The sequence below is a fragment of the Lipotes vexillifer genome, unplaced genomic scaffold (genome assembly GCF_000442215.2).
Source record: "Lipotes vexillifer unplaced genomic scaffold, Lipotes_vexillifer_v1.1 scaffold1387, whole genome shotgun sequence".
Lineage (NCBI taxonomy): Eukaryota > Metazoa > Chordata > Mammalia > Artiodactyla > Lipotidae > Lipotes > Lipotes vexillifer.
The window spans coordinates 1271838-1287598 of record NW_006790426.1 but is presented as its reverse complement, the minus strand read 5'-3'; the positions used below and the strand labels follow the sequence as shown (position 1 = coordinate 1287598).

Sequence of the window (15761 nt, the reverse complement as noted above, 5' to 3'; positions counted from 1 at the left end):
GGGGGGGGCGGGGGGCGGTTCTGCTGCCCGGACCAGTTCCCCCAGGAGGTCAGGATGTGGCCCAGGGAAAGGGCTCAGCGGTGATGGAGGTCAGCAGGCTACAGAAAGTTAAACACATTTCTTCAGTGCAAGGCTGCTTCTTGTTTTTAACGCACGGGTGTGCAGTGTGACATTAAATAAGAGAAGGCAGCATTTCCAGCGTTATTTGAGGAGAAGCTTCCAGTCCAAGTTCACATTCAGTGGGCTGCCATTTGAGACATGTTAAAATCGCGGATCTCAATGATAATTCCAGAGAAATTATCTCTAAAGATGAATAGGACCCTAAAGACGGTACAGGGCAAGTGCAAGAAGGCTTTTCCTTTCGTTCTCATGAGAACGGGTTGCTCGTTTTATGGAAATGGGGCATTTTATTCATGACCCAATAATATTCTTTATGAGCCAGTCATAGAGGAAACTGATTGTTTAAGACAGGTGAGGGCACTTTTGGTTTATGGGGCGGGGTGAGGGAGGCAGCAGCAGAGCAGGAAGCGGAGAGAGGAAGACAAGGCAGGAAGTGAAGGAAAGCCCAGTGTCCCACTGGCTACTCTGACGTCCCCAAACCTTCCATACGTGGAAGCGGGGGAGGAAGCTGCCCTTTGCTCTGTTGGTTCATGTAGACGCTCAGGATGCTGTGCGAGGCGTTGGGAACTCAGAACGCTTTGAAATGCAAAATGCTGACAAATAGATGTTCTTTGAGATTTTGTCCACATTATTTTTCCTTTCTTCATGCTCTTCATGTCACCAGGCACGTTTCTGAGACTTTACAGATGAGGCGGACACCCCCTTGGTCCCACCCCTCTCTTTCCAGGCACCCAGATTGCAGGGGTCACAGACACATCTGGAAAGATCCTCAATGGTGTCACAACGGCCATTTCTGCAGTCTGTCATAGGCAACCTGGAATTATGGAAATGGCATGGCCTTGGGATCTAATCCCAGCCTGAACACTAGCCCACCACAGACCCCTGGCAAGTTTCTTATCTGTAAAATGAGAGGGTTGGTCTATATCAGGGGTTGGCAAACTACAGCCCGCTGGCAGAATCCAGTCCATCACCTCTTTTTATATGGCCTATGAACTCTTTTGGGACACATGAAAATGATGAGAAATTTGAATTTCAGGGTCCCTAAATAAAGATTTATTAGAACACAGTCACATTCATTCATTTACATATTTATTGCCTATGGATGATTTCCTGCTACAAGGGCCAAGCTGAATAGTCGTGACAGAGGCCATGTGGCTTGTGAAGCCGAAAACGATTACTATCTGGCTCTTTATTTATTTATTTTTTTTGCGGTACGCGGGCCTCTCACTGCTGTGGCCTCTCCCGTCGCGGAGCACAGGCTCTGGACGCGCAGGCTCAGCGGCCACGGCTCACGGGCCCAGCCGCTCCGCGGCACGTGGGATCTTCCTGGACCGGGGCACGAACCCGAACCCGTGTCCCCTGCATCGGCAGGTGGACTCTCAACCACTGCGCCACCAGAGAAGCCCTATCTGGCTCTTTAAAGAAAGCTTGCTGACCCCTGATCTAGTTGATGAGTTTTCAAGCTTTGCTGCACACCCAAATCACCTGGGGAGCTGTGTTAATTTGGGGATGCCCCGCTTGGCCCCCGCCAGTTAGATACACGCGTCTGGAGTGCGATCTGGGCCCGGGCACTCGCGACCCTCTTCCAGAGGGGATTCTCACGCACCCCAAAGTGCGAGAGGCATGAGTATGTCCCTTTCAGGAACTTAGGCACCTCAGGCTGACTTTCTATAGGTTGTCACTCCAAAAGCACAGGAAGCCCAGCTGTTGTATTACTGCGCATCCACCTGTGAAGATCCTGACCCTGGTGAGAGGAGCAGAATTAACATCAAAGGGGTGCCGCGATGAGGAGATTGGGGGAATCTATCCAGAGAGGCCCCCAAAGGGTGTAAAATTGTGTAATTTGCAGAGCCAGTGGTCTCCCTTCCGTTTTTCATAGTATGTCCCCTGCTTCCCTCAGATCAGGTTTTTTCCCTCTACTCACTGAAATTGGCGTGCCTTTAAAAAATAAAGCTATTAGAATGATGACGGTGCTGCTGCTGCTAAGTCTCTGCAGGCGAGGAAGAAGCCTTTTGCCCTGGGCTGCCTCTGAAAAGCTTGGCCTTCTGGAGGCCCGCTTCCCTCCGCCGTGTATGGCAGCTCAGCATCCTGTGAGGTTGGCCCCTGCGGGCAGGGAGTCCGGCGTGGCCATTTGGAAAGCGGGATGCTGAAGGTTGCTGGGGGGACCTCCCCTTACGTGTCCATGATATGTTTGTTCTGAAAGTCCGCTTTTGTCTTCACTCTGTACCCTCCTCTCAAGTAATTCTACTTATTCTGTGCTGCGAATATGAAGACCATTCTAATTCTACCAACCGTGTGAATCCGTAATTGGATTCCGGACAGCTTGCCTGAAACTATGGAATTGTAAAGCTGGAAGGGGGTCCTAGGGCCCCCCAGCTCCAACCTTCCCATTTTGCAGATGGGAAATCTGAGGCTTAGAGAAGGCAAGTGTCTTATTCAAGCAAGAGTCAGCACACGAATTCTGTCCTGTGATTCTTAGTGAGGAAACTTTCCCATGAAGCCAGACTGGCTGCCACTCTGATCCTTTAAATATCTTTCGAACTATTGAGAACATGAGAACTGAAGCATTAAAACGGCTTGACACGGTTTCCCTGCTAAGGTTCTGCGACGTCACGGCTCCACGAAGCCCCAAATTTAGGTCCCTAAAAGGTTGTTCCAAGGTGACACTGGATGGGCAGGACCTAAAAGCTGCAGTCTGTGTTTCTCAAGGACAAGTTCGCTTGACGTTCAAAGAACTTGTAGGATGATGAGGAAATGGGATGAAAACAATGCTGAGAGGCTTCTGCTCCTAGCCGAGAGGAACAGTGTCCAGAATTGCCCTCCTGCCATAAACAACTAGGAAACCAGACAAAATACATCAAACACCCATTTTCAGATGCCAGATAACAGCGCGGGACTGTGGTCCTTGAGAGAATGGAAACATTACTGCACTGACGCCATGTGTGCATTTAGGGAACATTATCCCTCGGCTCCAAGAAGTCTTGAGGGAGGCATCCTCTCTTGTCTTCAGAGAGCTGATGAGGGGCCAGCCTTGTTCTCTGACACTCTGGTGGCAGATTCAGGACCAACGGGGTGAAATGAGAGGGAGGCAGCCTCTTTTCTTTTCAAGGCCAGAAAGAGCTCAAGTGGCCAAAATAGATGCATGGGGAGCTCTTCATCCTGGAGGGACATCCTAGCTGTGGGAGGAATTTGTGCAGGGGACAGGTGTTGGGATTGGATGACCTTGACGGTCCCTGGCGTCCAGAAGACCATATGAGCTCCTCTGAAGTGGGGACTGCCTGGGAATAGCGTCAAGGAACAATCTTGTGCTTGGACCACAGTACTGCATGCAGAATGGTTGACAGCATGGGATGGGGCTTCATACAGACCTGAGTCCGAATTCTGCCCTCTGGTAGCCGTTCCCCCATTACCCACCCTCAGTTTCCTGATCTGTAATGTGGACATACTAGAACCTCCTGCTTAGGGTTATTTTAGCATTTAAGTAGAAAAGATTTAGCTCAGCTCAATAAGTATTTTTTGTAACTGCTATCTCACAGTGGAAATCAACTTCTCTGAGACAAACATCTCCCCAATTTTGTTCTTCCACTGAGTGCCCAAGGCAACCCTCTGGCAGTGGAGACAAAAGTTCCTTTTTAGCTCTCGTGCCCTACAGGGCTTAGCCTCTCTCTCCCAGGGCTGCAGGGACGGTCCCCCAGGCTGTGCCCTGCACACCTCCAGGGCATACGATCCACACAGATGCTGATGTGAATGGTGCCTGGGGATTGTGCAGAGCGGCAGCCCTACCTCTTGTTTGCAGAGGCCTCAATGAAAACAAAAAGAACAGCGCTGTGAGTCCAAGTCCAGGTGGACCTCACAGCCCTCCTGCCTGGATGTGAATACCAGGTCCTGGTTTTTAAGTACTGTGGACACAATGACTTTTATTTCTGTCCCAGGGGCACTCTTTGGTCAGAACCCCAGGGGGATGATGGCGCAGGAGGGGGAGATGAAGCCCATACACCAAACCCCAGGACAGACAGGTCTACCCAGCGTGGACCAGGCACCAGCTAACAACTGTCCCCCGCTTCCCAGAGCATCCTCACCGGGCTGAGCTTGGCAGCCTCCACCTGGAAATGGTTTATAAAGCCCTGAAGCCTTTCTTCATCTTGGCCCCTCAAGGGCTTTTCTGTCATTTCTGAATTAAGCCAAAGCAAGAAGGCATTCACCGCGGAGCCAGTCCACCAACAACACGTGCGTCCTAAGCAGCCCCAGCAGAGAATGGCCAGGGTTCCCAGAAAGGACAGCCAAGGAATGAAGGCAGGCAGAGCCTCTCCTGACAAACTCCGTTACCTCCATGAATGTGGCTCGAAGCCCGAACACGTCCCCTTGCATCTCAGACAAGGCACACCTCTTGCTGACTGCTGCTGGCCCAGGGACATCTGGAAAAGGAGACAGAAAAGAGGGTGTTTTCCTTCCAAACGTCTTGGACCGGGGATGCTTGACCTCTAAAGACTTGGCATGCCGGCAAAGCGATTGTGTGGGGTTCAAAGGTCTCGAGATGAATAAGCCATCACTTGACTGTTTACCAGGAACAGAGGAGACCAGTCAGGAAAGTGGCCGTGGGTTAGGCAAGTGTGGAAGGGTGGAACTTTCCCAGCAGAGATGCCCTGGGGCTCGTCCGCGCCTTCCCCCGCCCTCGCCCGCTCCCCTCATCCACTTGTCACTGGAATGCAATCTTCCAGTGAGCGCCTCCTGTCTCTCATTTATTTGTGATTTATTGATAGGGTGTGATTAAACCAAAGCTACAGGCACAAACAAAGGTTCACGCTGCCAAACGTTCATAGCTCAAAGCATAACTTAAATATTTTGCTAAATCATGGAAAATCGGAGCATTTGAAATCCGGTCGTCTTTTGGGAGAAAAGCAACGCATGAGACAGGTTTCATTGTTCGTTGCCAGCCAGAGGCAGCCACAGTGCACTGGCTGCTGCTTGCTGATGCATTCAGACCCGGCTGGCTCTCAGATGGGGTCTTCAAACCACCAGCATCGCCAGAAGCCTGCAGGAAACGCCCCACCCATGAGGGTCTCAGCCCTTTCGAATGAGAATCTGCACTTTAACACAGTTCCCAGGAGATTCACAGGACATGAAACTTGAAGCAGTGGGTTAGTGTTTGGATCTGCCAGCTGAGAAATTGACCCGACTGTCCACTGGGGCTGGGCGCTGACTTGGGATGGGAGCCACCTGTACTAGGATTTTATCAGAAGCAGTGTTCCATCGACCTGTGGGATAAGGGGCTAAGCTTCTCATTTAACAAACGATTGATTCATTTAACCATTTATTTAGCATCTGCCACGTGCCAGGCACAGGGATACCTGGTAAGACTCGCGGTGCCCTAGAGGAATGCACAGTCTAGGGGGAGATGGAGAAACACATCTTTCCTGGGAAGGGATTAGTTTGAGGCAAGGACAGCTGCCTGTTGTGCAGTAGAAAGACATGGACTTCGGAGCCTGAGAGACCTGGATTCCACACCCAGCTTCGTGACTTAACAGCCGTGTGGCCTTGGACAAACTGAGCCTCAGTTTCCTTACCTGTCAGATGGGTACAGAGATAACGCAGGTAGTGTGCCCAGCCACCTTAGCCGCTACAAATGGTAGCTGCTACTGTCTTGCACACAGACTTTAGGAGCACAGAGGAAGGTGTTAACCCGAGTGGGAATTCCAGAGAGGCTTCTCAGAGGCGGTGGCTCAGGACTGGGGCTGTGCAAGGTGAGCGGGCAGAAAAGGAGCAGAAGGAGGTCCTAGCAGAAGGAGGAGGTATGCAAGGGCAGAAGGGCACAGAAGGGCTGGATGGGTAAGGTGTCACGATCTGAGCATGCTGCGTGGGGCGTGACACCTCTACTCTCTCTGCTTGTAAGTGGGGAGAAGACAAGTCGTGAGGCCGTCCTCATGGCTAGCGTCAGAGTTCAAAGAAGGACACAGGAAGAAAGAGTTATCCTTCACAGTATTTCTCTTCTCCCGCCCAAGTCTTCCCGCGATAATACCCAGCTCCACACCTCCTGCGTGGTGACTGCTGTTTATACCACGTCCCCAGACACTTCGCTGTTCTGTCTAATACACCTTCACAGCCTTGGGAGTAAGAGCCATGTGGCACGTATTATGAAGGGATGCATGTTTATATTTGTGCCTGTTCAGTGCTAGAGTCATGTTAAAATGGAAAACCGAGACTATGCTCACCACCGTCTCGTTGTCTGAGCTGGGGAACTTTCATTCGTGGGCGGAACTTTGCTCCCTAAAGCTGTTGGCGTAGAAAACCTTGCCTCTCGTTCCTGACACGTTGGATTCTACTATAGCTGAAATACAACGACCCCATAACACTTCATTTTTAAGTGGTTTGAAGTTTCGCGGGGAAGATGTGTGATGTATGAATCAGGCTTCATCACCGGCTGGTTTTAGGCTTACCCGGAGGCAGCAGAGCCTGAAACAGAAGAGCTACGCGGGAGAATTTCCTAAGTGGCAAGTCACCCCGCCCACTGGAGCCCTGTTCTTCCAACGACTGTCCCATTTAACAGCCAGCCTACAAGGGGATTAGCCCTGGTGTTTGGCCGGGAGAGCTGAACTGCTGGCTCAGGGTTTGGTTTAGATGCAAGGCGGCCCAGTACAGCTGAGCTCGGGCCCGTGGGTCGGGGGGCTGGCCCTGTGGTGCTAACTCTGACATTTATTAGCTGTGCAGCTAGAGGCGAGTCGTTTCCCTGCCCAGCCCAAGGTGGTCCTCTGGGAAATGAGAGAACTGGCCTGGGTCGGGGTGGCCCATATCCTGTTGCGTGGAATCCTCGTTCTGTGGGCTCTTACGGAGTGGCTTATGGCGGAGGTGGGAAGGATTATATGATCAAATAAAAATGGTGGACGCTGGATGGACCGGGGCGTCCAGTGCCTTTCAAGAGCTAGCTTATGACAGAGGCAAGAGAGATAGAAGGCAGCTGTTTCAAGTCAAGAGGTCCGGGCTTCGGGGTCAGAGGTGTGCATTTTCGTCCCAGTTCTGTCCCTTTCTTCTGTTGGACTTGGGCCAGTGACTGATTCGTGGAGTCTGTTTCTTCATCTGTGTCATGGGGCCAGTAAGAACCGCCCTGCCCCCTGGAGTCACCGAGAGGGTTCAATGGGCTGCCGCACGGAAAGGGCTTAGCATGCCCTTATTGTGCGCCGAGTGTTTGCTGTTGTCAGTATACCTCATATAAACATACTCTGAATCAGATGTTCTCAAAAAAATTTTTTTGCCCAGCTTCAGAGTTCTGGGCAACTTCAGAGGAACTACTTTTCTAACTGCACACCCCATATACTTTCTTATTGTCTACTTTGTTTCTTGATTATAAATGTTGCCTCTCTCACTGGATGCAGGAAGCAGGGTTGGGCTGAGTCTCCATCCTGCTAGTGGGCCAGTTTCCATGGCAACAGAAGTCCGTGGGTGAGAAAAATAAATGGCCTTGCAAGGAAGAAACCGATTTGGGCCATCAGGCCCCACTTGCTGCCGGTTTCCTGGCTGACAGTTTAACACAATAAACAGACATTTGTCCGCTCCGTGCCATTCACCAAGGAGGCAGACAGACCCAGCTCTCCCTGACACAGAAAATGACCATCCTGTTTATCGAGGAAGGGAGAACATCAACCAGAACAGGTGTTTCAAATGAGATATTCCGGTTTGTAAACAGTGGGTTTCTCTGATGTGGATGCCGTCTCAGATGAAAGATGGCAAAGTGGCTCACAGTAGCTGAGAAGACGAGCGCTTGAAAGGAGCCACCACTTAAAAAAATGGGTTCTTGGAATACTGCATCCATTCTGTCCTTTTTCCCGAGGGGAGGATAAAGTGTTTGGACAATTTTCTTTGGCTCGGGGTAGTAGGATGTGGTTCATCTGATGCTGTGGAACTGAATGGTGTCGGGGACTTAAAAGGACTTGGATGAGACCAGAAGCCCCTGGGATACAAAGGGTGGGGAGTGGCAGGGCCTCCTCCCTCCTCGAGCATTTACCTTCAGTGAACCCCGAGGGAAGTCTGAAAGGGGAACAGTGCCACCGAGAGCAATGGGAGGCTGAAATGAAGGCGAGCAGAGAAGGGCAAGGGTGAGATGGAGTTTCAGGATGAGCATGAGACTCGGAATTAGAAAACAGGATTCTCCCCGAAGCCCAGCCTCTCTCTCTCCTCGTGTAACTCAGTTTTCTCCTCTGGAAATGAGTTTTCTCTGCCCTTTTTGCCTCAGTAGGGCTGTTGTAAGCCTCACGTAAGATGGAAAGGTTGTTTGTGAAGTAAGTATTTACCATTGTTTAAAAAGAAAAAAAAAAAGTCCAAAACTCGGATGGAAGGCAGAAAGGTGGGTGGCACATCCTTCAATGTCATATGGTGGCAATATGGCATTTTCTCCACCCCACCCCATCCCTGCAGGGATTATCTAGAGAAATTTACTTCTTGCTATTCTGAGACTCGGTGAAGTTCCATGTTAACGTGTAGAGTTTTGTCCAGTAGAGATACCAATACGAATAGTTTTTGTCCTTTTGAAAAAGACAACCAGCCCCAAGGGTTATGGTTGACGGTCCTGTAGGACATTAACTAGTTATATACCTAACCTGTCAATCTTGTCCTAACATTAAATTGCCTAGGAACCCCTAACTCTTCAAATGCTTTTTGAACTGCTCTAAATAGCTTACCGGTTCCTTCATTATATAATGAGTTGAATATAATCTTTGCTAAGTTTCATTTTATAGTTGCACGAGAATCATGCTTTTACCTCTTGAAAACTGTATCTTAACACCATCACATGCCCTCCTGACTACCCATGGGTTTGCTTTCTGAGCTGAGGTGTTCTGAACTTGACACTGAATTCTCTTCCAAGCCAAGTACTCTGACTTGTCTTTTACAGGTAAACTCTATAAGCATACCTGTGTTACTGGTCAATGTGCTTTGCTACTGAAAAACGTCCCCTTTCCCCCGGGGTCCCAGGAGAGAAGGTGTAGAGACGATGGAGATGGGTGTGGGAGAGGTGAAGTTATGAGAAGGTCCAGAAGAGAACTGAGATCCTATACAGAAAAATGATCCCGAAATTACCTGACTACCCTCAACAACCCCAAAATAAAAACAGCTCGACAGTCCACAAAAGTGATTTCACTTTACAGAAGCATTCTCTTCCTTAACAGTGATGACACCCCTGTGAGGTATAGTCATTATTCCCAGTCAACAGGTGACGTAGGCCCGTGAGTCTGAGAGGGGAGAAGCACCTTGCCTCTTCAGAATGGTCTGGTCTGGAGCCCCTCTGGGGAAGGGCGGTCTCCTTAGTCTGTCCTTATTGGTGTTATAACTTTAAGCAAAACTGTTTTGTCTTTCCTAATGGTCATGATTGTAGCTAACATTGATTGAGTACATCTTATGTGCGGGGCGTACACCAAGCATTTTCATAATATTTAATTTACCACCAGAGGCACTTTCAGTAACCTCATTTTCAGGTGAGGAAGCAGGCGCAGAGAGGTTATGCCTCCGCCTGGAGATCCAATAGCCAGTAAGTGATGGAGCCAGGAAGTGAAACCAGGCAGGTGTTACTTCCTTGCTATGCTCTCATCTACTGTTCTGTGGCACTTTCCACCACGGGTACAGCACTTTAGAGTTTACAACGTGTATTCACATCCCTTATCTCACTTGGTTTTCACAACAACCCTAGGATGTCAGTATCTTGCATTTGCCTCAGGAGAGAAACAGGCTCACAGAACTGATAGGGTACAATGCTTAGGACATGATTCACACTCATGTCTGTAGAATCTAGGTCCTGTGACTTATTACCACACTGGGCGTCTCCAGACCCCAGACAGCCTCCCACGAGCCTAGCCTTGACTCGGGGCCTTGGGCCACTTGGGTCCAAGGGGGTGGGCAGCGTTTCTGGAGGGATGGGAGGTCCTGGAAGGGTTAGGGGCAAGGGCAGTAGGACGAGGTCATGCTCACCTTGGTTCCAGGGTTTCTACCAATTAACCCTGTTCTGCTAAATAAAGTGCAGATGTTCAAGGCAACAGACAGGCTTCAGTGGGAGAGGTGGCAGCCAGAGGAGAAAGAGAATCAGAACCACGGGCAGTGCCTATGGGAGAGAAAGCCAGGCCCTGGCTTCACCTAGTTTATCTGCCCTGCACTGGAAGCCTGAAATGACTGCTGGTCACGAACGCATGGGACCAGGCCAGGGAGCTGGCACTCACTGAAACTCTGACTGAAGTTTACATGTTAATTTAACCCATGCGCTATAGGCAAAATGTTAAGAAACCTTTTCTAGATATTTTGGGGCCCGTACACTGACTTCTGTAATAACTCACATAAATATACGACTACAAATGCAATCCATGCCAGGAAGAAGGATTTGACCTAGTCTGTGTGTGTGTGTGTGTGTGTGTGTGTGTGTCTGTGTGTGTGTGTGTCTGTGTGTGTGTGTGTCTGTGTGTGTGTGTGTCTGTGTGTGTGTGTGTCTGTGTGTGTGTGTGTCTGTGTGTGTGTGTGTCTGTGTGTGTGTGTGTCTGTGTGTGTGTGTGTCTGTGTGTGTGTGTGTCTGTGTGTGTGTGTGTCTGTGTGTGTGTGTGTCTGTGTGTGTGTGTGTCTGTGTGTGTGTGTGTCTGTGTGTGTGTGTGTCTGTGTGTGTGTGTGTCTGTGTGTGTGTGTGTCTGTGTGTGTGTGTGTCTGTGTGTGTGTGTGTCTGTGTGTGTGTGTGTCTGTGTGTGTGTGTGTCTGTGTGTGTGTGTGTCTGTGTGTGTGTGTGTCTGTGTGTGTGTGTGTCTGTGTGTGTGTGTGTCTGTGTGTGTGTGTGTGTGTGTGTGTGTGTGTCTGTGTGTGTGTGTGAGTGTGTGAAGCAGACACTCTGATTAGCATACAGATCACCTGGGATCTGCCTAGTGTGCAGATTCTAGTCTAGCAAGTCTGGGGGGAGACTGATATTCCATAGTACTCCCGACCTCCCAGAGGAAGCCGGTGTGGCTGGTCTGGGGACCACACTTTGAGTAGCCAGGGACTCCATCAGTGGTTCCCAGACTTGTCTGCCCAGTAGAATCACCTGGGGATCTTGTCGCACTTCCGAAGCCTAGGTTGAATCCCGGAGCAGTTTAGCTCCAATCTCTGGGGATGGACCACGGGCTGTAGGCATTTTTGGAAGTTCCCCAGGGGATTTTAAAGTGAGGACAAGTTTGGGAACATCCAGGCCTCACCACTGGGCCCTCAGCTGTCCAACGTGGACTTGAAGGCTCTCAGCTCCTTGGCTTAATGTCTCCCCCTCCCATAGTTCACTCGCAGACCACCACCCCCTCCAGTGTGAGTTTTTACAGGCCGCCTGAATTTTATTATTGTCCTCTCATTTTGGTCCCATCTGCCCTGGCACAGGCCTGCCTCACAGGCTTCCTTGCCAAATGCAGTAACTTTCTTAACAGCCAGGCAGAAAGGAAACCACACCCTTCCTCTTCCTTTAAATTTCACTGGCTGCCTGAAGCCCCTCGGGGGCTCTCACGGATCCTGAGACCCTCTACCAGGCCTGAGGTCAGGGGTGGTCCTCCCCCTGCCCACCCGGGGCCAAAGCAGGGGCTGAGGGGTCGTGCCAGACGGAGGAGCCCAACCTGGCTATGGCTTCAGGTCTTGGCCAAGAGAACCCTGTTTCCCCAAATAGGAGAGGAAAGACTGGGAATGTGTAGCCCAGACCCTGGCGGGTTCTGTCTTTTATTCCCTCCGCCTTAAGAGGACTGGCTCAGAACATGGTAGCCACAGACAAGAGTGTGCAGAACCGAATGCTGGCAGTCTCTCCCCTTTTCCAAATTTCCATCCTGCGCCGTCTGACCCACGCTCTCTATGATGACGTGTAAGTCACCACGGAGACAGGTTTGGATAAAGTGCCCCTTAAAACCACAGCGAGTCCCAGAAGCAGAAGCAACATCCTCGTCTACATTATTAGTGGTCATATCTGGGGGCAGAGAGAGAGTGTGTGTGTGTGTGTGTGTGTGTGTGTGTGTGTGTGTGTGTCCAAATCTACTGTTTCTCCCCCACGTTTGCTGCTTGGGAACTTCTCTTCCTCTGTCTGGACAAGCACGGATGTGAAGAAATCTCTCCAATTAGGAAAAGAGACTCTCTTTTCCTAAATTGTGCAATGAGGATAAAAATGCATAGACTAAACAAATTCAGATGAGCCCTACTGATCTAGTGCTTAGAATTCTGTGCATGGAAAACTTTTTCTTTTTTCTTTCTGGTTTTAAAGACCAATCCTATTTAAAGTGACAGAAAAGGAAAACATTGGGTGGGCGACGAACTGATTGCAGAAGTGGCTGAGTTGCTAGTATTTTAGGGTAAAGACTCAATTATTTTTCCTATTACATGTGTGTGTTGAAATTTATCCCATGGACTGGCTGTGGCTGGAAGAGTTAGTCTTGATGGATTTAGCTCAGGATGTTAGGAGTCTCTGGTGTCCCAAAGAAAGTTGTTACCAAATGCCCAACAAGAGTACTTTTCACTGCTGTGAGAAATGGTGTTTCATCTGGGTTTTGTCTTGGTTTTGTCCATCAAGATAGTTTGTACAGGTTCAGCTCTAGGAGAATTTGGGTTTGGGGTAAAATATACCATGTTCTCCTTTGCTGTCCTTTTTTTTTTTTTTTTTTTTAAGTTGAATATAGTTCTCTGTGCTCTACAGTAGGACCTTGTTGTTTATCTACTTTATATACAGTAGTTTGTACCTGCTAATCCCAAACTCCTAATTTATCCCCCCCACCCCCTTCCCCTTTGGTAATCCCAAGTTTGTTTTCTATATCTGTGACTCTCTTTCTGTTCTGTAAATAAGTTCATTTGCATCATTCTTTTTTAGATTCTACATGTAAGTGATATCATATGATTTGTCTTTCTCTTTTGGACTTGCTTCACTTCATATGATAATCTCTAGGTCCATTCATGTTGCTGCACATGGCATTATTTCATTCTTTTTTATGGCTGAGTAGTATTCCATTGTGTATATGTACCACATCTTCTTTATACATTCTTCTGTCGGTGGACACCTAGGTTGCTTCCGTGTCTCGGCTATTGTAAATAGTGCTGCTGTAAACATTGGGCTGCATTAATTTTTTGAATTAGAGTTTTCTCTGGATATGTCCCCAGGAACTGTCCCCTTTCTCTCAATACATCCATGTTTAACAGGTAAAATTAAGTTAAAATCAGGGTGGCCAGGAAGGAGCATTGAATTCACGGATGCTCTAGAGCACGTGAAAGGTGAACAGGAAGCATGGTGGGCCCCGACCCTTTGTCGGGTGAGGGGCCTGCTGCTCCTGTATCTCCCACACCAGCTGTCCCTGAAGTGGGTCCCAATCATCTGCTCAGGCTCCTCGATGAGCATGTTCCAGGAAAGTTCTAGAAACCACCATCCAGTTCCTCTTCTTGCTCCTTTGACTTTCCTAGACTAGGTCCCCTCCCCCCTCCCCCCTTAAGTTCCTGACCGCCATGTACGACCGTTTACGGAACAATTCTAATAGCTGTAATCACTTATTTGGTTCTGTTCCCCTCCGGGGGAGGAAATGATTGGAGATCCCCGTGGTTCGCATCATGTGTGAACAAAAAGGGTTAATCTGGCTATGAAAACCAAGTAGGAAAACAAATCCATATGTGGACAGGGAGATATAAAATGAAAGCCTTCTCTGTTTAAGACCCTGCTTTAGCCTCCCCTCCCCCAACCCTTGTCAGACAAGCCTCACTGATTTGAGGCTGGTTCCAGAAAAGCACGAATGCCCAGACCCCCTGCCTTTTGGGGCGGCTGGTTCTAAAACCGCACTCCACCCCCAGAGCTGACCCCACGCTCAACCGGCTGCATCCTGGAAGTTTCCCCTCGATGAAAGACGAATTATTGACGTCGTGATTGCCTCAGCTATCTGGCCTGCTTGGCTGAGTCTATTACTAATGTCTGCCTTGTACCACATCATCACTTGGCAGGACGGTGCGGACACCCGAATGCTCAGGCAGCCGCGATAGGGGATTATCTACCCCTTTTTTCTTTGCCTTCTTTCTGTCTGCCTTTTCGATAAATTGACTCTTCTGTGTTTTTAGCACTTTCATCAAAAAATAATCCAAGAGGCGACAAGACTCGGATCAGTACATTTTTCAAGCCTGACAGGAAGGCTGTTTGGACTGAATAGCTGTAGCAATTCTGTGAACCAAGTGAAGTGGCAGGGCTTCTCTCTCAGCTGGCACCGCCAGAGCCCTTGCAAGGGAGCAGCCTTGAAATATTCGCAGAGTATCTTTTATTACCTTTCACAGGTGATGGGGCTGGGGTCACTTCGAAAAAGAGCAGTACTGAGGGGGGCAGAAAAGTCCCATATCCTAAATTCAGCCGCTGACGGCTGGGGGCTGGATCTGTGTGACAGCTATGGAAAATCTAGGGAGTTGTCAGCCCCGGCCCAGGACTCTGACTCCTTTGTTTAACATTCTATTGGCAGGGCGGAAAGCAAACCAGCCTCTTGGGCTGCCAACTTCTCGCTGATAGCTGATGTTTACGTGTGGTTGTATCCAAAGCAGGTCCACAAATCTTCTGTATGAGGGACCCTGCTGGACTCAGGTGATAGGACTTTTAGGACTGAACTCTTTATTTCCCTCTGACTCTAGCTCCCTTTCAACCAACTGCAGACGCTGCCCGGGGTACCGTGCATAGCGCATCGCCAAGCACGGACAGATCAAACCAGCCCAGGGGGCAAAACCCTTCTCTCCCGTTTTTGAGAATCGCCCGTTTCTAGAAAAGCCCGCCCATTATCTGAACATGTCGCTGGCTGCTTACTTAGTCAATGTGAGGAGAGGTCCTCCTGCCTCTCGCCCCGCCCAACCCCCCAGACTTTTTATGGACCTTTTGAGACACTCAGCTTCCCAGAGCATGCGCACTGTTTCTTCAGCTGGGAAAGGGATTTCCACAGGGCAGGAGCTGACCTGGCATTTCTTGCCTAACTTAAGTGTTTCCAGAGGCTCCGACACAATCTTTTTTTCCTTGGAGTTGTCTTTTTTCTTTCTTAGATAGGCCCTGCCAGCTTTGGGGGAGATGTAAGTAAAGCCCCTTGCTCGGAGCCAGAAGTTATCCAGTCCTCCTGGGAATCTTATTTACAGGTTTACCAAGTAGCTTGGGGGAGTTGAGATAAAAGAAAATAAAGTCTTTGCAGGGAGTCTTTACCGCCGCCCCCCCCACTCCCTTCCCAAATGAGAGCAAGCTTGGTGCCCCCAGGTTACCCTCGGAAGTGAAAATCTCACTGACTGCGTGGTTCTTAGGTTTGGACCCTCAGTAGACTCTTCCTCAAGTGTAAAACTGTAAGCTTGAGGCTGGCAATATTTACTCATTATATCTCTCCAGTTTTACTACGACTCTCCTGATTTTAGAGGCCTGATGTCTCAAGGACAGCTTCCTATAAGGATGTAATTTGGGGTGTGTGGTTGTGTGCATCTGAATTCTGAACTTGCAGCATCACTGAGCTTTCCAAGGATAACACACTGTTATTGGGGTTAATTTTGGAAATGGGGGCGGGGCACTTAGCAAACCAAATTGGAGGCTTTTTTATCTCGCCTCTCTGAATCTTAAAATCTTAAAAGGAAATGTGCGTGTAAATGTACAACACTGTTATTAAATGTCTGAAGGCTTTGCTTATATAAATGATTCCTGC

At 49.3% G+C, this 15761-nt stretch overlaps 1 protein-coding gene across 3 annotated transcripts in view; it reads right to left on the bottom strand.

The window, feature by feature from the left end:
- The window catches only part of LMCD1 (LIM and cysteine rich domains 1), a 61983-nt gene that overhangs the window by 25125 nt on the left and 21097 nt on the right, over nt 1-15761 (bottom strand). For 2 of the 3 annotated variants that reach the window (XM_007463708.1, XM_007463710.1), the window contains exon 2: nt 4447-4535. The exons of the other annotated variant lie outside the window; for it this stretch is intronic. In XM_007463708.1, coding sequence (XP_007463770.1) covers nt 4447-4535 — 89 coding nt within the window. The remainder of the gene's footprint in view (nt 1-4446; nt 4536-15761) is intronic. 3 annotated transcript variants of the gene reach the window in all.